We start from the raw sequence: 23,406 nt of genomic DNA on the forward strand, positions 1-23,406 counted from the left end.
CCTAGAGAGTGATTAAAATGTTAAACTTGCTAGCATACGGAGGAGTTAAGATAAGCGACATAGGTACATTCAAGAGAAAGGTGAGGAACAAAGAATTAAAGACATGTTTATAAAATGAATAAGCATGAGATGAGTTTCATGGATCGTGAATCATTGGGGCATGAACCATATGGGTTTGGGACATTTTTCGTAAACTATTCACATGTACAGATATAATGTACATCTCATAAGGTGAAGTTTCCAGCAAAATTGACAGCTTTATATTATGATGGATGTCCCATATACTTTACAACACAAGAGGCCATTCAACTAAGTCTCCATTCTCAGACCTGATTCAGTCAGGTCGCAGATCAGTCCCACTCTCTCACTTATTTCTCTGCCACACGTTTTCTCACATATGCCCATGAACACCATCCCCTTGCTCTCAATTCGCCCACCACCCAACTACACCAGAAGCAATTTACTGTTGCTAATTCAACAATACTGGCACATCTTGCAGTATGAAAGGAAAAAATGTACACCCAGAGGAAACTCACAAAGTCAGCGGGAAAATGTGCCAACTGCTCAAACGCTCACGAGGCTATTATTCAACCAAGGTTGCTGGATCTGTGAGGCAGCTGAGCAACTTGCAGTGCCATTGTGTCACACATAAACTGACAGGGTTAGAAGCTGGTATGGAGAATGTTTGCTACATGACGCAAAGGTTAAGCCATACATCATAGTTGCACGTACCATTTGTGGACTACGATATTAAATTGAGCTACATCGGTTCTTCATCAATATAATTTTTAAAATCTTATATCATATTTTGCTGCTGCTTAATCAAGATTCCAACAATTAAAAATGTATGCTTTGGTTTCTGGAATTCTAGAATGCTGAAAGTGTCATTTAGCTGCAAAACAGGAGTAACGGTGGTCCAAAATGTTGTTGATCGTCTTGTCTGGGATGCCGCAAGCACATGGGGTGTTTCATCATTATATTTCCTTTCTTTCTGTTCTTATGTAATCATAAGACTCAAATGGCCAACGTACTCAAATAAATTTAGGGTGTAACTTGTTTGTTGAGATCCACACAAACAGGCTCATATGCCAAGGCTGTATTTTAGAATGCAAAGATCGACAGAACACTAACTCAAGAAAGTAATACGCATCTGAACTCTATACCACAATGGATAGATTTTAAGAGTACAGGTGACTTTACTTTCTTAAACTATAGCAAAGAAATTGTTTATAAACAACTGAGGATCTAACAACAAAGCACTTTTGCACCTATTTTCACACCAGAGCCAAATTATATACATTACAAAGTGTCATCTTGATTGAAAGAGAGTGTAGCCCCTCCATTAACTCCCTCCACAACCACATACTCCCAATGCTTAGTTGGCTTCAGTGCACACCAAAGTCGGCACTACTTTAATTGCATTTAAAATTATGTTGTGGGCTATTAAAATGCAAGACCACATCCTGGGATCAGATGCAATATGGGTGGAGGAATTTAGAGAAAGGAACAGAATCCTTACAAGACAAAATGTAAAGAGATGTAGTCAAGGTAAATGTGGGAGTTGGTAGGTTTGTAGAAAGTATCTGTACAGAGTTTGTCTCCCAAGATGGAGACAGAGTTCAAGAAAGGAGAAACTGTTACCAGAGATGGACCACATGTATTTGAGGTCAGGTGAAAGTTAAAAGCAAAGTGGATCATGGCTATAGGAGGCAACACCAATGTAGTCAACTATGTAGTGGAGGAGAAGCTGAGGATCCTTACCAGTGAAGACTTGGAGCTCGGAGCATGCAATGCTCCACATAGTCCTCAAAATCTGCCTTCCAACAAGACACTAAATTTCAAAATAAAAAGGACTGCATCTATTTTAAGAAATCTACTTTGGCTATAAAGAAGACAGCTGACATAAATAACTACTTTCTGGAAATAGTGCACATTGGACAGGTACTTGCAATGTTGGTTCAAACAACTCACTTATCAAAATTTTTCTTGCCAAGATGGGTGGAAACTGTTTATTTTAATCATTTTCCCTTTGCCTCATTACAGCCTTTATTGAATTTTAATTCTTCATTTAAAGAAAACACGGTCTCTGTAGGGAGCATCTCAGCTTTCAACATTAAAGTGCAAAGAGTAAAGGTATAAAAGCACACATCGGCCCATAAACAAGCCAATGCGGGCTACACATCCGTGGAGTTAAGGAACAGGTTTACTGTGCTGCATCAGGCAGCCTGCTGACACAAGTAGCCTTGAGTTTGCACAGAAAATCAGGAACTTCAGAGAAGTCCAAAAGAGCCAGCCTCCATACAATCCTCAGATGGGGAGACATCCAAATTTGGCAGAACAAGAGGTTGAGAATGGGGAAACGATGCAAAATATTATTTTATATTGAAAATAAAGAGTTCCTCCATCTTCTGTTGAATCCTTGAGTTACAAACATCTACCAGTAAACTTCAGGCCTTCCTCAAATGGAATAGACATGGCTTCCCTTTTGAGTTTAACACAAGGTACATCAACATGTCATTTCTTCCTTTTTCCAGCATTCCGCTTCTCTTAGTAAGAATTTGAACTTTCAGAACCAGATTTTGAAGATTTATCTGATTCTCTCGATTTCAAGAACGAGTCTTCTTAAACTTCCCCGCAACAGGATTGCTCGTCTTTTTCTTTATTTCCTGCAGTTGGTCATAGATAAGGCAAAATTCGAATGACATTAGTTCTTCAAACTCATCAACTGCCACAGCATTTGTAGAATCCTTCTGTAAAGAAGTAGACTGTAATGGAATTACAGATCTATAATAGTAGATGGAGGAACTGTAAGAAGTACAAATTTTCTTTATTTTGCTGGAATTTTGTGTGTGTATTTTGCCCACTACATGGATTGCAGAGTGGGGGTAAAGATGATAAAAGAAGATCTGTATAACCTTTTGAATGTTACATAGCTAATTGTTTACTATATTCATATTTGTTTTTCTTTATTACAGTAAATATAATTATAGCCATAGTGTCTTATTATAACAATTAGGGGCCGGTGTAAGAGCCAAAAGCTCGCTACTTACCTGTTGTTGGGTGGTGTCCATGGTTCTCTGTGGGCATTGGCAGCGTCCTGGAGGTTAGAAGGCCATGTTGATTACTGCGTGCGTGTGCAGGTGCTGGCAGGTGCATGCACTAAGGCCAGCACCGTTTGTGGTGCCAGGGAGCATGGTTGCACATATGTGGTTGGCTTGGTCCCGGCAGTGAACCATTGGAGCCACGACCAGTGCATAAACGAAGGAGCACATGCAGGTGGGAATTTAAATATAGGTTCCGCCGCGCGAGTGGTCAGTTGGAGATCTGAGGGGGGCAAGTTGGGTGTTGACAATTTCTGTTGACCATTTAATAACATTGAACGTTTAAGCCACCTTTAAGCATCGTTAAAGAAAAAATCCTAAAAAAGCATGAAAGATTGTTGAACATTGTTAAGACTTTGAATATCATTGAACAACATTAAATATCATTAACTTTTACACCAATATTTTGTTATTAAGAATAAACCACTTAGAATGTTACTTAGACTTTTCATAGAACAATAAAAAAAGTTACAAGTTTTGTGGGTTATAAATAAAGGATTTAAATACAAAAAAAAAGAGAATGAAAATTCAGTCCCTCATGCAAGGTACAGAAAAGAAAATTGAATCCATCTTTTAAAACCAGTGTCTCCTCCCCAGGTAGAAAAATTTTCAATTGGAATACTTGAGATCAAGGGTTCAAGTGACTAACTTCCAATATGTATTAGATCCCATAAAAGTAACCTTGCTAAATGTATCCTAAACATTTAGCATAGGATACAACTCAAAAATGACTTGAAGCTGTCTGTGACAAGTTATTTATTTTCTGCCCAAATTCACACAACTAAAGAACAATGGCTCAAAGCAACATGGAGCTTTATGCTGCTTAGCGGATGTTGTCTGTGATCTCAAACCTCTAGATGCTGAACAAATACACTTATTTGACTGCAGCTCTTCCCTCAATTTGGATAAAATTTAAATTTCAGACAATCTCTAGCACTAGATATTGTCCTGTTTCACTTTAGCCCATCTACTCTTAATTTTTTTTTTGCATTAAAATGCAAGAAGCAAAACTGCTACTTCATTTCCACAATAATTCTACCCGTAAAAGACAACAAGCTACTAATCCATTCAAAACACAGGATGCCTGGTGCAATAAGTGATTTTATTCCAAATGAGCTAATCTTTTTTAAGAATGGCAGCAACAATATTCATTACACTAGGTTATCGAAAAAGAATATTACCCAGGTGTGGACGACAGTTAAAGATAAACATCTGGACATAGAGTTGATAAGTTTTAACTATCTTGCTGTTTCTCAGCAAACACAAGAAATAATCTGCATGCATAGCCTTTCAATGCAAAATATTCCAAGGAGCTTAACAAAGATACAATTTTTTTAAAAACACAGCAAGCCGAAAGAGATGACCAGAAAACCATTTTGAAATGTTATCCTCTTGTATTCTTTTATAACATCTCAAATATCTTTACAGCCAATTAAGTATTTTTTAAGTGCTGTCATTCTTGTATTGCTTAAAAAATTGGCATTCAATTTATCTACAAAAAGCAACATGGTAATCAGATAATCATATTTAGCAACTGATGGATGGGGATAAATATGTGCCTGAACACTACAATTCCACGGCTCTTCGAAATTGAGCAAAGGGATTAAAAGCAGACGGAATCCCAGTTTAACATCCAACCTGAAGTAACTCCAATACTGCTGCACTTTCTCAGAATTGCATTGGAGAGTCAGGCTAGATTCTTGATTAAAATCTCTGTCCTTACAACTCAAATGGCAAATACCTACTGACTAAACCATATCAGCAGCCAGCCAAAAAGATAAGGTTTAAAAGATGCATCTTTAAAGCAGCAGTCAAAAAAAGGCTCAGGGAGGAGATTCCAGAACTTACGGCCCAAGCTTGCTGCCGCAATAATCAAGTCAATATATTGTCACCTGATTGCACAAGTACAACCCAACAAAACAGAGTTCTCCAGTCCTTGGTGCAAAACCAGCAAACAATACATAATGCAGGCTAGTATTCATTATATACAATAAAAAATAAAGTTTCATAAATATGACAATCTCTAATGGTTAGTGATGATCTATTCTAATGGTAGCCTCACAATTTCTTCTTTTGCACAGACAGTCCCCCAAAGTTCCTCAACATGATTATCCAACTGCACGAAAACCAACAAGGTCGGGTCAGATACAGCAATGAGCTCTCTGAACCCTTCTCCATTAACAATGGCGTGAAGCAAGGCTGTGTCCTCGCACCAACCCTCTTTTCAATCTTCTTCAGCATGATGCTGAACCAAGCCATGAAAGACCCCAACAATGAAGACGCTGTTTACATCCGGTACCGCACGGATGGCAGTCTCTTCAATCTGAGGCGCCTGCAAGCTCACACCAAGACACAAGAGAAACTTGTCCGTGAACTACTCTTTGCAGACGATGCCGCTTTAGTTGCCCATTCAGAGCCAGCTCTTCAGCGCTTGACGTCCTGCTTTGCGGAAACTGCCAAAATGTTTGGCCTGGAAGTCAGCCTGAAGAAAACTGAGGTCCTCCATCAGCCAGCTCCCCACCATGACTACCAGCCCCCCCACATCTCCATCGGGCACACAAAACTCAAAACGGTCAACCAGTTTACCTATCTCGGCTGCACCATTTCATCAGATGCAAGGATCGACAATGAGATAGACAACAGACTCGCCAAGGCAAATAGCGCCTTTGGAAGACTACACAAAAGAGTCTGGAAAAACAACCAACTGAAAAACCTCACAAAGATAAGCGTATACAGAGCCGTTGTCATACCCACACTCCTGTTCGGCTCCGAATCATGGGTCCTCTACCGGCACCACCTACGGCTCCTAGAACGCTTCCACCAGCGTTGTCTCCGCTCCATCCTCAACATCCATTGGAGCGCTCACACCCCTAACGTCGAGGTACTCGAGATGGCAGAGGTCGACAGCATCGAGTCCACGCTGCTGAAGATCCAGCTGCGCTGGATGGGTCACGTCTCCAGAATGGAGGACCATCGCCTTCCCAAGATCGTATTATATGGCGAGCTCTCCACTGGCCACCGTGACAGAGGTGCACCAAAGAAAAGGTACAAGGACTGCCTAAAGAAATCTCTTGGTGCCTGCCACATTGACCACCGCCAGTGGGCTGATAACGCCTCAAACCGTGCATCTTGGCGCCTCACAGTTTGGCGGGCAGCAGCCTCCTTTGAAGAAGACCGCAGAGCCCACCTCACTGACAAAAGGCAAAGGAGGAAAAACCCAACACCCAACCCCAACCAACCAATTTTCCCTTGCAACCGCTGCAATCGTGTCTGCCTGTCCCGCATCGGACTGGTCAGCCACAAACGAGCCTGCAGCTGACGTGGACTTTTTACCCCCTCCATAAATCTTCGTCCGCGAAGCCAAGCCAAAGAAGACACAAGTATGTTGGACTATTGTGAATGAAAAAGTTAATCTTCCAAATGGATTAAATTGGACTTTTCTATTACATTGTTAAAAGTTCCACAGAAAACAGGGAAACAATTTTTATGATGACATCAAACACAGACAACCAATAATGATATCACATTCCATGTACCCCATTATGACAGGTGTAGCATCAAAGGAGGATTATGGATATTCTACAGAATATAGCATTGGCAGGAATAATATCACACAACTCATTAACTAGTCACAACAGCTTTTGTTTTAGATTTACCAACAAACACATGAAAAGTAGGCACAACATAAGCCAAAACCTCCACCAATTTACTTAACTGACTATCCATAACTGTGTCAATACGAGGTAAATCTCATGACTTGTAAATCCAGAGGCAATGTGACACAGTTAAAATATGTTGAAGTCATAAAATTCCATGCTAAGGCACTACAACAACTGGGGAAGTGGCAACTATTTTTCTTCAAGTCCTTCAGCATTTAAATGAACTTTTTTTTTCAGATTCTCCCCAACAGTCAAAGATCATGAAGACTGATGGCATACTTGGCAAGGTACTAAAAATCTGCGCCAGCCAACTCGACGGAGTGTTCACGGACATTTTTGCTACACTTGGAGGTTCCCACCTACTTCAAAAGGGCATCGATCATGGTGCCAAAGATGAGCCGTGCGAGCTGCATGAACAACTATTGCCCAGTAACACTCCCAACTACTGTGATGAAATGCTTTGAGAGGTTGGTCATGGCCAAAATTAACTCACTCCTAAGTAAATATTAGACCCACTGCAATTCGCCTACCACCACAATCATTCCCCAGCAAATGCAACATCATTGGTTCTCAACTCAGCCCTAGATTACCTAGACAACAGCAACACATACAACAGGCTACTCTTCTTCAACTACAACTCTGCTTTCAACACCATCATACACTTCGTACTGGCCAACAGCTCCAAAACCAGGGCCTCTGCATCTGGATCTTTGAGATCCTCATCAAACGTCTTCTCCTCACTAACAATCAACACAGACGCACCTCAAGGATAAAATATTCCAAAGTGTGATACTGATACAAATCACTTTTGAATACAATTACCCTTGTTCTGCAAGAAATAATTTTTCCACATTGCAAAGTGATAAGTGTGGCCAGTTAATCTAGATTTCAGCCTCTCAGCCTTCCAAAATCTCTGCACTCATCCAATTCTGATTTTTGCATATTTCTAATTTCCTTCATTTTACTGGTGACTGATGGAATGGTGGGACTGTAGGGCTAATGGATGTTGCAGAGCACACTACATGAGATTTTTTTTTTTAATTCTTATTTTGAGTTGGACGTTGACTTGTATTTGCAAACACATGGATGAATAGAACTTTGTCCACAGAGATGGCAGTAGAATAGTCAAACCAGAATGAAGTGGATGTGAAACAGGTAGGCTCAAGAAGGGGTTGCACTGAAAGCAAATGATCTTCATTAGTGGAGAATTTATAGAGCTGGATGTATATCCCAGGAGGTAGAATATGATGCCAGGTTATAATTTAATCTTGGTCAATTTAAGATGATGTCCAGTAATGGGATATGAAATTAGTGAGAAGAGTCCAATTATTTTGGTCAAATATCAGGACTTTAGGTTTGGCCTCCCCAACGCTTAACGGAAAAATATTTGAGTCCCAAGAACAGATGTTGTACAGGCAGCCAAGAGAGTGGAAGGGTAAGAGGCATTGGAAAGGTACATGTAATGGAATCTCGTCTTAGAAAACAAACAAGAGTAACAGATGAAGCCACCGGGGTACGATTTGCTGACAACTTCTCTCTATTACTGCACGTCAATATGATGGTTAATATGTACAATTATTAGAAGGATGAATCAAATGCTGATTTAGGAAGAATAAAAGTCATAAATTAGGAAGTTGGATTTAATCAATCCCAAGCATGTTTTAAAAGGGGTTATGTTCAGAGCAAAGAAAGACAGATCAAGAAGCAGCAAACTGCCAGAGGCGTTTAAAAATCAAGAATGGCATATATTGTCATGGATCTCTTTGGCTTGGCTTCGCGGACGAAGATTTATGGAGGGGGTAAAATGTCCACGTCAGCTGCAGGCTCGTTGGTGGCTGACAAGTCCGATGCGGTCATGGATAATGCCTTGATAACCACAGAGCAGTTTTAAGGTGGTTGGCAAGTGAATGAAGCAGAAGCAGTAATAAAAACATGTTTTATTCAAATAGATGCTCAGATTTGTTGTGCGCTGTTAAATTTAACAGTAGCTTTGAAGGTAGTTGGATAAATACTTCAGGAGACACACTTGATGAGATTTAAGGAGAGGGTCTGGGGCTAGCATAAACTGGATTGATCTTTACGATTCAGTGCAGACCTGCTGGGACAAATAGTTCCTCGCTTTGCTGTTGTAATCTCTGATTAAAAGTTTCAAAGTCTGAAGTTCTGGGAAACATTAAACTAGAATAAAAGATGAGGCAATTAATTTTGGTTTCAAGCGAGCAGGATGCAGGAGAAAGAACACATGAAGCAATGAATTTGAATAGCAGAAACAAGCAATAATGATAAAAAAAAGATAGAATGGGAAAAAAAGAATTGCAAAAGAATCTGAGTGAGTAATATGGAAATGACCTAGAATAATCAGTTAATTATTTATATGAAGAATTCTAAGATACAGTCTCATTTCAAAGCAGGAAATTATTGCAATAACACAATGACATTTTGTACAGATAAATATCAGCATCAACCTTCAATCTTTGAATAACACAGGCTGACGTTTTGAAACAATCTCATTTCTAAATGCCCTTGTCCTAAGCCCAGAAAGTATAAATTTTATTCAAGGCAGCAATGAACATCAGCAGATGATAAATTTGTTCATGTCCTAGCACATTTTTGTTGGCTGTGACCAGCCCCAGGCAAGGGATAATATTTAAAACATTTTCCCCATTCTGCATTTAAGATCAGAAAGAAAACACTGTAAATTTTTTATATAAAAGCTTGCAAGAATTTTATATGGAAATCTAAAAACCTGAAGAGTAAATATGAATCTCAAAGCTCAAGACTTCACAGCCCATTCAGAATTCAAAGAATACACCTTTTTTTCTCCTCCACCAATCTGTTTACATGCAGATAAATGAGCCTTCACTTTACTAAAGAATTCAGCTTGTGCACTACCCCTTCTGGCCTCCTTGCATTCCTCCATGGACAGCATTGCTTACAGCTTTGGGTACACCTACATTGCTCTTCTAAAACCCTTCAAAGACTGCTAATGCTCCCTTGATTTCCTTAGACACATCTTAGTAATTTGCAACAACTCCCATGTGCAAATGCTCAGAATTCAATGATGCTCCTACGTTTAAAAAATGCCTTGCACAAAGCAAGTTATTGATAGTATTAACATAATGAGAATAAAATGGTGCACCACAGTCACAATAATAACACCATCTCCAGATCATACATCACCCTAACTTGGACATACATTGCTATCTCTTCTTGGTCACTGGATCATAAATACAGGAGCCCATCACTAGAAGGACTGCAGCAGACAACAGCCTCTCAGAACTACTACGGCCTACGTTCAAAAACAAATAAAATATTTTTATTCATAAACCACAGGCACCTGGTCAACTTATGACGTCCAAGAGGCTGCAGCCTTGAGAGATGACAACTTTAATATATTTAACTCATTTTATTTCCCACGATACTCCAAAGAGCCATTGAGACACAGCACGTGGTCACTACTGATGCAGAAAATTAAATGAGAGATGTTGGCATAAAAATTTATAGATCAATAATGTTGAGACAAAAAGCTTGATCAAAAATTGTTAAAACAGCATATATTGCAGCAAGTCAGTGCTGCTCAAACCAGGAATTTTAATATTTTTCAAAGATTATATTCCATGAGCATTTGTCCTTGGAGCCCCAAAGACAGTGGAGGAGAAAAGTAGAAAGAAATGTCCTTAAACTTTCACCGATGAGCTCCAAATCCTGCCCTCTATTGGAATCAGATCGCGTTCACAGGATCAGACTTACCCATTATATATGCTGTGCAAAAACATCAATAATTGGAAGCAATCAAAACATCCACTGGAGATGAAAAGATAGCTAAAATCAAGTACTACGGAAAGCGCAATAAGATCCCGCAAACGCCAATCACGAGGAACCAATTCATTTTACCATGGCGTTCTTTGAAGAAATATAACCAAACAATAGCAGAAATTTTCTTCCAAAGTAACTATGGGATTGCTTATCATCATAATACACGGACTAGGCATCTGTTTTATGAGGAATGAAGCAGAAGCTATGTAAACATTTAAGAACTGGTTCAAAGGGGAAAAGAGGAAAGACTGAAAGGATATGGAGAATAGAGACAACATTGAGGAACAGGACATCTTGTCATTCGAAAAATAAAGATAGATACAAACTGTGTTGGACAAACATGCAGTTTTCTTGATTTGTTCCCTGTGTAATTCAAGTACTCGTTCTTCCAACAATACTTCTGACAATACAACACTCCATAAGTACTGTCAGATCTGAAATCACAAACTTCTGACAAGCACAGAAAAACATATTAATTGTAATAATAGGCACTGTCAGACATTTTAAAGTCCATTATAAGAGAATTTCCTTAAATAAAAGATGTATGGTGATTAGAATGTTCTGGGTGAATGAATGAAAACCAGAATAGGTCCTACTCTAGGGATTTATGCACAAATCCAAGTTTGACACTGATGAAGTATCTTCCATCATTTTATGAAATGTTAAATCTTGACCTGGTCAGCCCACAAAGTTAATTCCAGACTACCAGGCCAATAGCCTGCTCAACATTCCTCCTTTATTCATCACATCAAGGAAGAACAGAATCATTATTCACTCATTGTGCATACACACAAACAAGATTATGCAACTTGTTTTATCAGTTATTTTTACAGGAGAATTGGGTCACATCAATATACAAAATCTGCTTTGTACATAGTTTATGTAGAGCTCAACAGGTTTAACCTTCAACAAACAATATGGCTTTCTCAATTGTGTTTTGTTCTCACTCTCAATGTTGATGCTTCAAATTCATATCAGCTGGCAAATTAACAATGGTTAGGAAATCAAGGCAGGAGAACAGTCTAATTATTCCTTAAGAGAAACACAAGCATTGCAAATGCAGAACCATGAGTATTGGAGGAACTCAACCGACCAAGGAGCATCCATGGGTAGAAGTGGTCTATCCAGGACTACAATGCCTGACCTGCTGAGTTCCTCCAGCATTTCATTGCTTATTCCTCAAAGTCCACATTTTATTTTCAAGTGGTCAGAAAAACTAACATCTTTTCTTCCTCTATAGCAAGGTACTTATTGCCACCATGTTAAATGAACTAAGCATATTTCAGAAATTACATTTTTAATTGAAATTATGTAAATTTCACACGTGAAGTCCAAAAATAACTGGAGTAGAATGGATGGATGAAGAAAATGGAGAGGCAATTTCAGCATTCTATGAACAGGCTCTTTTTGCATTACCTTTCCAGAGATTCCTGCTCTAGTTTTCCTCAACAGATTAAGTCTTGATAAACAGATAATCAGCAATTCCCTACCTTTCTAATGATGCCCACTATAACAAGCTAATTACGATCGTGGGTTAAAACATTTCAGCTCAAGACTCCAGCACAGCAATTCATTCATCTGAATGAAAATTTTCTCCAAAAAAAAGGAACACTTACAATGGCCATCAAGAATATGCAAAGTCCTGGTAAAAACTGAATACATCATTCAAAAAGTCTTCAAAAGGTTGGGCTTTTTAGTGTACTTATCAAATCCTTCTGGTTCTTATGTCTAAGTCTTCATTACTTATCAACTTTTATTCAAATCCTGCTAGATAATATTCATGAAGACTACAGTAGCACTAGCCTTGAAACTCCTTAGATGATAGTCACTTGTATGACTAAGACTTAACACAAACACTTGACTGTCACATTGATCACTATATATAACACATTATTAAAACCACAAGACATAGGAGCAGAAATAGACTATTCAGCCCATTGAGTCAGCTCTGCCATTTAATCATGAGCTGATCTATTTTTCCCCACTTAGCCTCACTGCCCAGCCTTCTCCCCAAAACCTTTGATGCCCTGGCTAATCAAGAACCTATCAATCTCTGCCTTAAATATACCCGATGACCTGACCTCCACAACCACCTTGGCAACAAATGCCACAGATTTACCACCTTTTGGCTTAAGAAATTCCTCTGCATCTCTATCCTAAGTGGACATCCTTCAATCCTGAAATTGTGCCCTCTTGTCCTAGACACTCCCACCATGGGAAAAACCTTTCAACATCTACTATGTCCATGCCTTTCAACATTTGAAATGTTTCAATGAGATCCCTCTCATTCTCCTAAATTTCAACAAGTATACACTACGAGCTGTCAAACGCTCCTCATATGTTAACCCTTTTAATTCCAGAATCATCCTTCTGAACCTCCTCTGAACCTTCCCCAGCATCAGCACATTCTTCAATGAAGAGCCCAAAACTGCTCACAATACTCCATGTGAGGTCTCACCAGTGCGTTATAAGCCTCAACATCACATCCCCACAAACAGAAAATATTCTTTAACTAGAGAGAATATTATGCAATTCCAACCTCCATGAAGGAATCACTTCATAGTAATGTGAAATAGCAAAGTTCCCTTTTACTGCAAATGGAATCCCCGGATAATTCATTCAATTTTAAAATTTCAAAGGGAACTCCTCTAGACAAGAATGCAAGAATGTGCAGAATGGTAAACAAAGCTCAGGCCATCCATTCCTTCAATATCTCTTGCTGTCTAAGGAGAGCTGCTAAAATATTAAAAGGACTCATCCCACCTTAGTTATACTCCCTTCTTATATGCTTATAGTTGCAAAATATGAACCTCCAAATTGGAGGGCAGTTTATTCCTTAGTGTTATCAGACTCTTAAATGGTTCTCTCATGAGCAAATGATTTCCTTGCATTGTATTAATAACCATTTTTTAGTTCGCTGCCCTGTTTTTGTTCCTTTCTCCATGCCCTGCACTATTTGACTACTGCCAAACTATTCCCTACATTGTTTTATTTATTTGTCTGTCTATTATTGTTGCATGACCTGTTGTACAAGTTGGATTGCTGGATAGCAAGTAAAGGCCATCTTCTTGTTGCATTTCAGTGCACAAATACCAAAACAATCCTTGCCAACTTTCAGCTTGGTCCAACGCGTCAGAAATTCATTTTTATAAATTTCCACTACTAATTGGATGGGGAAGGTGCACCATACAATCCACCGTAATCGTGGAGCATCGGTACATCCAAACCCATCATCAGTCAACCCGATCAAGTCTGGGCATCAGTATTCTGCTGTAAGATTCAGAAAATGCCATGCTTGGAAGTCATTATTTCAGCACATTTATTTAGTCTGGATATTTTCACAATTCTGGGAAAAGGAGCAAACAAATGTTATGTGCTATATTATTTCCAAATCACCTTGCAAGCCTGTTCCAAGAGCAAATTTAAATATCCTTTCGCAAGTAATCACGAGCAATTAAAATTTAGTTTCTGAGATCTCTCTACACAGCCCATGTGATATTTTAAACCAAATATTTAATTAAAAGGCTGACCCTTTTAAAAAGAAGACAAGGAAATCCGATCTGGTCTATGTAAAAATAAATCTCAAAACTTCTCAGACGGCAAAAATAAAAGACTGAATTTATTACTTTGGCTGCACTTGACAGACCTTGGCCCCCACACGTTGCCAAATCCTCGGCTCTCGGTTTTAGGTTCGCCCAAGGGGGGGAGGGGGGGGGTCTGCCTTCTAATCGAGCCACAGGCTCTCGGGTGCCTATTAGGCCGCAAATTGCATTTTTTTAAATAAAAAGACCAGAAATATTCACACAGAAGAAAAAGACGCGGAAATTTATGTCAAATGAGAAACATTTTAAATAGAAAATAGTGCTTTTAAGCAAATACTCACTTTTTGATTCTGCTGGGCCAGTGTTGGCCAGAATGAAGAGAGTCCCCAGGGTTGATAGTAAAGTCTTAATCCCCATTCTGGGCCTGGAATCTTCCCACTTCCAATAAACACCCCCCCCCCCAACAAATACAGAAACGCAGGGAAAGTTTTTTTTGGGGGGGGCTGCTTCAGGATCAGTGAGGAGCAAAACCAAATAAATCCAATGCAGAGATCTTGTCAACAAAGTAGAACACCCTCTCCTCTCTCCACCCCCCCCCCCCACTTCAGGTGCAGGCAAGGACCCCCGCCCCCACCACCACCACCACCTCCTCCTCCTCCTCCACCAACACGGTTAAAGGAGGCGCTGCTGGCAGTCGGCCGGGATGGAACCCTTCCCCCTGTCCATGAGGGGATGAGGAACCGGCCTCTTCTTCAGTCTGAAGAGTTGGTCACCGATCCTGCAGCTTTTCTCTCCCCGGCGGGGGCCCCTCTCCACAACAGCTGAAGCTGCTTTCACCCCCTCCTCTTCCCCCCTTCTCCCTCTCCTCCTCTTCCCCCTTCTCCCTCTCCTCCTCTTCCCCCTTCTCCCTCTCCTCCTCTTCCCCCTTCTCCCGCTCCTCCTCTTCCCCCCTTCTCCCTCTCCTCCTCTTCCCCCCTTCTCCCTCTCCTCCTCTTCCCCTTCTCCCTCTCCTCCTCTACCCCCCTTCTCCCTCTCCTCCTCTACCCCCTTCTCCCTCTCCTCCACCTCCCCCTTCTCCCTCTCCTCCTCTTCCCCCCTTCTCCCTCTCCTCCTCTACCCCCTTCTCCCTCTCCTCCTCTTCCCCCCTTCTCCCTCTCCTCCTCTTCCCCTTCTCCCTCTCCTCCTCTACCCCCCTTTTCCCTCTCCTCCTCTACCCCCTTCTCCCTCTCCTCCTCTTCCCCCCTTCTCCCTCTCCTCCTCTTCCCCTTCTCCCTCTCCTCCTCTACCCCCCTTCTCCCTCTCCTCCTCTACCCCCTTCTCCCTCTCCTCCTCCTCCCCTTCTCCCTCTCCTCCTCTTCCCCCCTTCTCCCTCTCCTCCTCCCCCTTCTCCCTCTCCTCCTCTTCCCCCCTTCTCCCTCTCCCCCTCCCCTCTTCTCCCTCCTCCTCCTTGAAAATCTTCTCTGGAAATCACAGCGGGAGAAGAAATGGTTGTGGCTTCACTGCCCCTGGTTTCCTCCTTCTTTTTATTTCATGGGGTGGGATGCCCCCCGCCCCCGCCCCGAATTTCCTCTCTCTCCACCCGACGAGACACCGAGAGAAAGTGGGATGGTTCCGCTAATCCTGCTCCCCTTCTCCGGGTCCAGGGCGGCCGGAGCCAGGGAGTCAATCCCGATCAGACACCGAATCCTCTCCAAGATGATCCAAACTTGATTCTCCTCGGACTCCCTGCGGGGTTTTTTTTTGGTCTGTGTCCCCAATTCACCGAAGAGAGAAAAAAAGATCTGTCAAAATATTTGATAAATTAGCAGGACACCGGGTGCAAAATCGGATCAACAACGCCAGAAAATCCTTGCACGGTTTTTTCCCCCCCCTTTTTTTTTAGGCTCCAAAGTGGTTGTAATTTTCCTCCGGCATCTTTTCTTTTCTCTTTCTGCCCTTTAAAAATGATCAAAAAAAAATGAAACGACGACCGAGAGGAACCGAAAAGCCTCGAACCAGCGGAGCGAACGCAAACTTCTGGCTGCGCCGAGTAAACAAGCGCCGCCAGCCCGGGGAGGGAGAGAAAGGGGGGGGGGGGGGGGGAGGGGGGGGGAATGGGCAGGGAGGAAGTGACGGCTGCAAAACCTGAAGCCAGGACTCATGGACCGGGTCCTCCGTGTGTGTGTGTGTGTGTGTGTGAATAAAACGCGGAGCGAGTGTGCCACGAGAGGCCCATGAAACATCTGGGCTCGGCCGCAGACAGGCGGGGACTGAGCAAGGGTGCAGAAACAAAACGCTCATCTCAATGCTGGGCAGGTCACCGAAGGAAAAGAAAGTAAATCACAAAACTCAAAGCACAAAATGCTGGAGAAGCCCAGCAAGTCAGTGTCCTTGATGCAGCAAACCCGACGTTTGGGCTTGAGCCCTTCATCAAGGCTTGAGAAAATTCAGGCAGGCTTCTGAACAAAAGAGTAGGGTGGAGGGGTGGTAGGTGGAGAAAGGGAAGAAGTAAATCAGAAAAATCAATGAAAGGCTCAGGCCCCAAAACGTTGGTCATGTATCTTTATCTTTGCTGTATAAGATACGCTATGAGACCATTGAACAGTGGAGCATTACAGCACAGAAACAGGCCATTTGGCTCTTGTGGTCTGTGCTGAACTATTATTCTGTCTAGTCCCACTGACCTGAACCCAGTTCATATCCTTCCATGTTCCCTCCCTCCCAAATTTTCCTTATACATTAAAATTGAGCTTTCACACTCCAACCACTCTGAAGAAGTTCCCCCTAAACTTCTCCCCCTTCACCCTTAACCCATGTCCTCTGGTTTGTATATTACCTAACCTCAGTGGAAAAAGCCTACTTGCATTTACTCTATACCCCTCATCATTTTGTGCACCTCTATCAAATCTCTCCTCATTCTTCTGCACTCTGGGGAATAAAGTCCTAACTTTTCCCTACAACTTAGTTCCTTAAGTGCTTCCAATACCCTAGTAAATCTCCGCACTCTTTGAATCTTACTGATACCTTTCCTGTAGTTGTAAAAAAAATCTGGAGAAACTCAGCAGGTTAAACCATGTCCTTTATGTAGCAAAGGCAAAGATACTTAACCGACGTTTTGGGCCAACCGTTTCAATTCTGAGTCACACTCCTGTGCTCATGTCTGTCCGTCCCTCTCAGACCACCTACAGATTTCCATCTGGACCCCCTCCATTGAATTTACTGCTTTCCATTAGACCTGCTTGCCTTTTCTTCCCCCTCCCTCCCCCCTTTTCCTGACTTTCCAATTTTTTCACCCACCCAGCCATCCCCGCCCCCCATTGCTGCTGCCGCCTCCCTCCTTTCTCCACTGTTCGACCTGCTGAGCTTCTCCAGAATTTTGTGTTTTTACTTCAACCATGGGGTCTACAGATTTTTGTAATTTACTTCTTTCCTTTCTCCACCTATAGTACACTATTTTGATATCTCATCATAAGATGCATTGCTTTTACTTCAATCACAGCGTCTGCAGACTTTCATGTTGTACAATAAGTTATTGATCATTGGTGATCACAACTGCACACAAGACTCCAATTTTGGCTTCACCATAAACTCCACACTTTGAAACTCAGTACTTTGATATATGAAGGCCAATATGACAAAAACTCTCTTTACAACTCTATCCATCTGTGACAGCACTTTCCCAGTTCCCTCTGCTCTACCGCACTCCTCAGTGCCCGACCGTTCACCGTCTTTTCATGGTTTGTCCTTCAAAACGCAACACCTCACAGTTGTTCATGTTAAATTCCATCTGCTGTTTATTCCAGCTGGTCCTGCAAGCTTTGAAAACCTTCCTTGCTGTCCACAACGCTTCTGATCTGAGTATTGTCTGCAAACTTGCTGATCCAATCACCACATTGTTGTCCAGATTGTGGATCTAGATGACAAGCTACGCTGGTCCCAGCACTGATCCCTGCAGCACACCATTAGTCACAAGCCTCCAGTCTGAGAAGCTATTGTCCACGGCCACTCACTGGCTTCTCCCACACAGCCAATGTTTTTGAATATTTTAATATGAGATTTCACATCCAAAGTACAGAGTACCTATGGATAGATGTTAAAATTCTCAAAGATACACTCCACTTAAAATCACCAATGCCTGAAGAGGGCGCACAAAATCAGTGAACCGGTGCGGACTTGAAAGGCCAATATGGCCTGTTTCCGCTCCGTAAATGGTTATATGCTTATATGGTTATATTAACGGGTACCTGATGTAAGGTGTGAATATTTCATGAGGACGTTCATCTTTACTCTATTTGTCCTATTTACGCATGTGTTAGCCAGTGTTATTTCCATTGCCATGCACTCTTAGCTGGTTTTCCACCTTGGAAGTGGTGGAAAGTTTATAGAAACATAGAAACATAGAAGATAGGAGCAGGAGTAGGTCATTCGACCCTTCGAGCCTGCTCCGCCATTCAACGAGATCATGGCTGATCTTAAAGTTCAGTACCCTGTCCCCGCCTCCTCTCCGTAACCTTTAATACCCTTAATAGATCTAATTCTCTCTTAAATAGATTTAATGAACCTGCCTCTACTGCCCTCTGAGGCAATGAATTCCACAGATTCACCACCCTCTGGGTAAAGAAATTCCTCCTCATCTCAGTCCTAAATGGTTTGCCTATTATCCTCAAACCATGGACCCGGGTTCTGGATTTTCCCATCATTGGAAACATCCCATCTGCATCCATTCTGTCCAGTCCTGCCAGAATTTTATAGGTCTCTATGAGATCCCCTCTCAATCTTCTAAACTCCAGCGAGTACAATCCCAATTTGCGCAATCTTTCCTCATAAGTCATTCCTGCCATTCCAGGTATCAGCCTGGTGAATCGCCTCTGCACTCCCTCCATTGCAAGAACATCCTTCCTTAGATAAGGTGACCAAAACAGCACACAATACTCCAGGTGGGGTCTCACCAAGGCCCTGTACAGCTGCAGTAAGGTATCCTTGTTCCTATACTCAAACCCTCTTGATATGAAGGCCAACATACCATTTGCCTTTTTAACCGCCTGCTGTACCTGCATGCTTGCCTTCAGATACTGGTGTACAAGTACCCCTAGGTCTCTCTGCACTTCCCCATCTCTTAATCTATTGCCATGCAAATAGTAATCTGCCCTCTGGTTTGTATTACCAAAGTGGATAACCTCACATTTATCCACATTGTAGTGCATTTGCCATGTATCTGCCCAGTCCCTCAATTTATCCAAATCACACTGGAGCTTCCTGACCCCCTCTTCGGTGCACACAACCCCTCCTACCTTAGTGTCATCTGCATATTTGGAGATATTACATCCAGTCCCCTCATCCAGATCATTAATGTAAATTGTGAACAGCTGGGGTCCCAGTACAGATCCCTGTGGCACCCCACTGGTCACCGCCTGCCACTCAGAAAACGGGCCATTTATCCCAACTCTCTGTCTTCAACCTGCCAGCCAGTTCTCAATCCACATCAATACTTTGCCCCCAATCCCATGAGCCTTGATTTTGGAAGCCAGTCGTTTATGCGGGACCTTATCGAAGGCCTTTTGGAAGTCTAGGTACACCACATCCACTGGCTCTCCCCCATCTATTTTACCTGTCACCATCTCAAAGAATTCCAATAGATTTGTCAAGCACGATTTACCTTTTGTAAATCCATGTTGACTCCGTCCGATCCCTTCTCTGCTAGTCATATGCTCTGCTATTACATCCTTAATAATGGATTCCATCATCTTGCCCACTACTGATGTAAGGCTCACCGGCCTATAATTCCCCGCTTTTTCTCTACCCCCCTTTTTAAATAGTGGGGTAACATTAGCTACCCTCCAATCCATGGGTACTGATCCTGAATCTATTGAGTTCTGGAAAATAATTCTTAAAGCATCTGCTATCTGAATGCCCACTTCCTTAAGTACCCTAGGATGTAGATTATCAGGCCCTTGGGATTTATCTGCCTTCAATCTCATCCATTTCCCCAAGACCATGTCCTTAGAGATACTGATTTCTTTCAGTTCCTCCCTTGCATTAGTCTCTATGTTTCCCAACATCCTTGGGAGGTTATTTGTATCCTCTCTTGTAAAAACAGAACTAAAGTAAGAATTTAATTGGTCTGTCATTTCCTTATTCCCCATTATATATTCCCCTGATTCCGACTGCAAAGGACCTACTCTGGATTTCACCAATCTTTTCCTCTTGACATATAAAAGCTTTTGCAGCCGGTTTTTATATTTGCCGCAAGCTTACTTTCGTAATTTATTTTTGCTCTCTTGATTAATTCCTTTGTCCTCCTTTGCTGCATCTTGAACTGCTCCCAGTCTTTGGTTGTGGTACTTTTTTGGCCAATTGATATGCTCTCTCTTTGGACCAATGCTGTCTCTAATTTCCCTTGTTATCCACGGTTGAGTCACCTTTTTTGGTTTATTTTTATGCCAAACCGGTATAAACGATTTTTGCAATTTCTCCATTAGATCTGTGAATGCTTTCCATTGTCTATCCACAGTCAACTCCCCCATAAACACCACCCAATCAATCTTACTCAACTCCTGTCTCATACCATCATAATTCTCTTTATTTAAATTCAGGACCTTAGTCTCGGTTTTAATTTCATCATTCTCCATGTCGAGTGAGAATTCGATCATATTGTGATCGCTCCTACCCAAAGGGCCTCGTACAACAAGATTGTTGATTAGCCCCTTATCATTGCATAATACCCAATCTAAAATGGCCTGCTCCCGAGTTGGTTCCTCGACATATTGGTCTAGATAACCGTCCCGTAAACATTCAAGGAATTCCTCCTCCTCAGTATTTTTACCAATTTGACTAGTCCAATCTATATGCAAATTAAAGTCTCTCATGATGACAGCTGTTCTCTTATTGCACGCTTTTCTAATTTCTCTTTTAATGCCTTCCCTCACCTCTACACTACTATTTGGAGGCCTATATACCACCCCCACTAATGTTTTCCACCCCTCTTGCTATTCCTCAGTTCTACCCATATAGATTCCGCATCTTCTGAGTTAATATCCTTCCTGTCGGTCCCTTCTCTCACCATCAATACTACCCCACCCCCTTTTCTTTCTTGCCGATCCCTCCTAAATATCGTATACCCCGGGATGTTAAGTTCCCAGGCTTGCCTACCCTGCAGCCATGTTTCTGTAATCCCAATCAAATCATATTTGTTTATCTCAATTTCCACAGCTAATTCATCTACCTTGTTCCGAATGCTTCTTGCATTAAGACATAAAGCCTTCAGATTTGCTTTTTTCACCCTCCTTGCACTTTCTGATTTTTTACTTTCGCTGCCTAACCTAACTTTTCCTGTTTTATCTTTTCTGTCCTTTGCCCTATCATACAGGTTCCCACCCCCCTGCTAAATTAGTTTAAACCACACCCGACGGCTGTACCAAACCTAGGTGCCAATATATTGACCCCTTTTGGGTTTAGGTGTAACCCATCCTTCTTGTAGAGGTCATGCCTTCCCCAAAAGAGATCCCAATGATCCAAGAAGCCAAAACCCTGTCCTTTACATCAGCCCCTCAGCCACACATTCATTTTTCTTAACCTTCCATTTTTGTCCTCAGTTGCACTTGGCACAGGTAGCAAACCAGAGATCACCACCCTGGCTGTCCTATTTCTTAGTTTCTGACCTAGCTCTCTGTAATCCTTTTTCAGTACTTCCTCCTTTTTATCTATGTCATTGGTACCCACATGTACCAAGACATCAGGCTGTTCGCCTTCCCCTTTTAGAATACCCTGGACCCGATTTGAGATATCCCGCACCCTTGCACCAGGGAGGCAGCATACCATGCGGGCATACCTATCTGGCTCACAGAATCTCCTGTCTGTATTTCTGACAATGGAGTCCCCAATGACCACTGCATTCCTCTTTACCTTTTGGTCCACCATGCCAGGCTCAGTGCCAGCGACCTGGTCACTTCTGCCAGCTTCTGTCAGGAATATATGGCCATGCTTTCATCTCATGATACTAAGGGACAAAAAAAAACCTTAACAAAAGATGACAAATATAAATTCTTTCATGTCACTACCATTTTCCTCATAAATATTATACCATATTCCTCATAAAATTAAGTTCATTCAAAATTCTACTACTAAGTCTAACATGCTGAGTCCCATCCACCCACTACCCCTTTGCTTTCATCAGACCAGAAGACATAGGAGCAGAAATAGGCCATTCAGCCCATCGAGTCTATCCTCACCATTTAATCATGAGCTGATCCATTTCCCCACTCAGCCCCACTGCCTGGCCTTCTCCCCATAACCTTTGATGCCCTGGCTAATCAAGAACCTATCAATCTCTGTCTTAAATACATCAATGACCTGGCCTCCACAACTGCCTGTGGCAACAAATGCCACAGATTTACCACCCTCTGGCTGAAGAAATCCCTCTACATCTCTTTTCTAAGCGGATGCCCTTCAATCCTGAAGTGGTGCCCTCTTGTCCTAGACTCTCCCACCAGAAGCAACAAAGTTTCTACATCTACCCTGTCTATGCCTTTCAACATTCAAAATGTTTCAATGAGATCCCCCCCATTTTCCTAAATTCCAAGAACAGGCCAAGAGCTGTCCAACACTACTCATATGATCTATAAGAAGTAGGACTAGATTTAGGCTATTTGGCCCATCAGGTCTGCTCTTCCATTTGAATCGGAGCTGATGTATTATTGTTCACAACCCAATCCCATTCTCCTGTCTTCTCTCCATTACCTTTGACACCCTGACTAATCAAGAACCTATCAACCTCCAATTTAAATATACTCAATGGTTTGGCCTCCACAGCCATCTGTGGCAACAAATTCTACAGATTTATTACCCACTATCTGAAGACATATCTCCCAATTTCTGTTCTAAAGAGGTGTCCTTTTATTCTGGAGTGATGCCCTCTGATTCGAGACTCTCCAACTGCTGGAATCATCTTCTCCACGTCCACTCTATCCAACCCTTTCAATATTCTTTATGTTTCAAAGAGATCCCCCTCCCCTTTCTGAAATTTAAATTTTGTGTAGCCATTGTTTGCATCGAGCTGTACGGTGTAACAGTTTGCGTCTGGATTGAAGTTCAATTGCCCCTTGACAAACCATACCTCAAAACACCACCTATTGGGCCAGCATGGAACTTTTTTTCCATATCCTGCAAAAGCCATTTTTTTAAAAAAACAGACTGTAAAAACTTCTGCTCCTTCAAAAATCTAATGCATGGTGGAAAATGTGCTGTCCGGCTGCATCACCCTAACCAATACCTCCGAGAGGAAAGCCCTGTGAAAGGTAGTGGACGCAGCCA

General features: G+C 41.9%; 1 protein-coding gene across 2 annotated transcripts in view; it reads right to left on the reverse strand.

The window, feature by feature from the left end:
• Positions 1-14,707, reverse strand: part of LOC138758705 (insulin receptor-like) — a 229,785-nt gene extending 215,078 nt beyond the window's left edge. For both annotated transcript variants that reach the window (XM_069928030.1, XM_069928029.1), the window contains exon 1: positions 14,460-14,707. In XM_069928030.1, coding sequence (XP_069784131.1) covers positions 14,460-14,535 — 76 coding nt within the window. In that variant the 5' untranslated portion in view covers positions 14,536-14,707. The remainder of the gene's footprint in view (positions 1-14,459) is intronic.
• Between the last annotated feature and the right edge of the window lie 8,699 nt (positions 14,708-23,406).

This window comes from Narcine bancroftii, chromosome 3 (genome assembly GCF_036971445.1).
Source record: "Narcine bancroftii isolate sNarBan1 chromosome 3, sNarBan1.hap1, whole genome shotgun sequence".
Classification (NCBI taxonomy): domain Eukaryota; kingdom Metazoa; phylum Chordata; class Chondrichthyes; order Torpediniformes; family Narcinidae; genus Narcine; species Narcine bancroftii.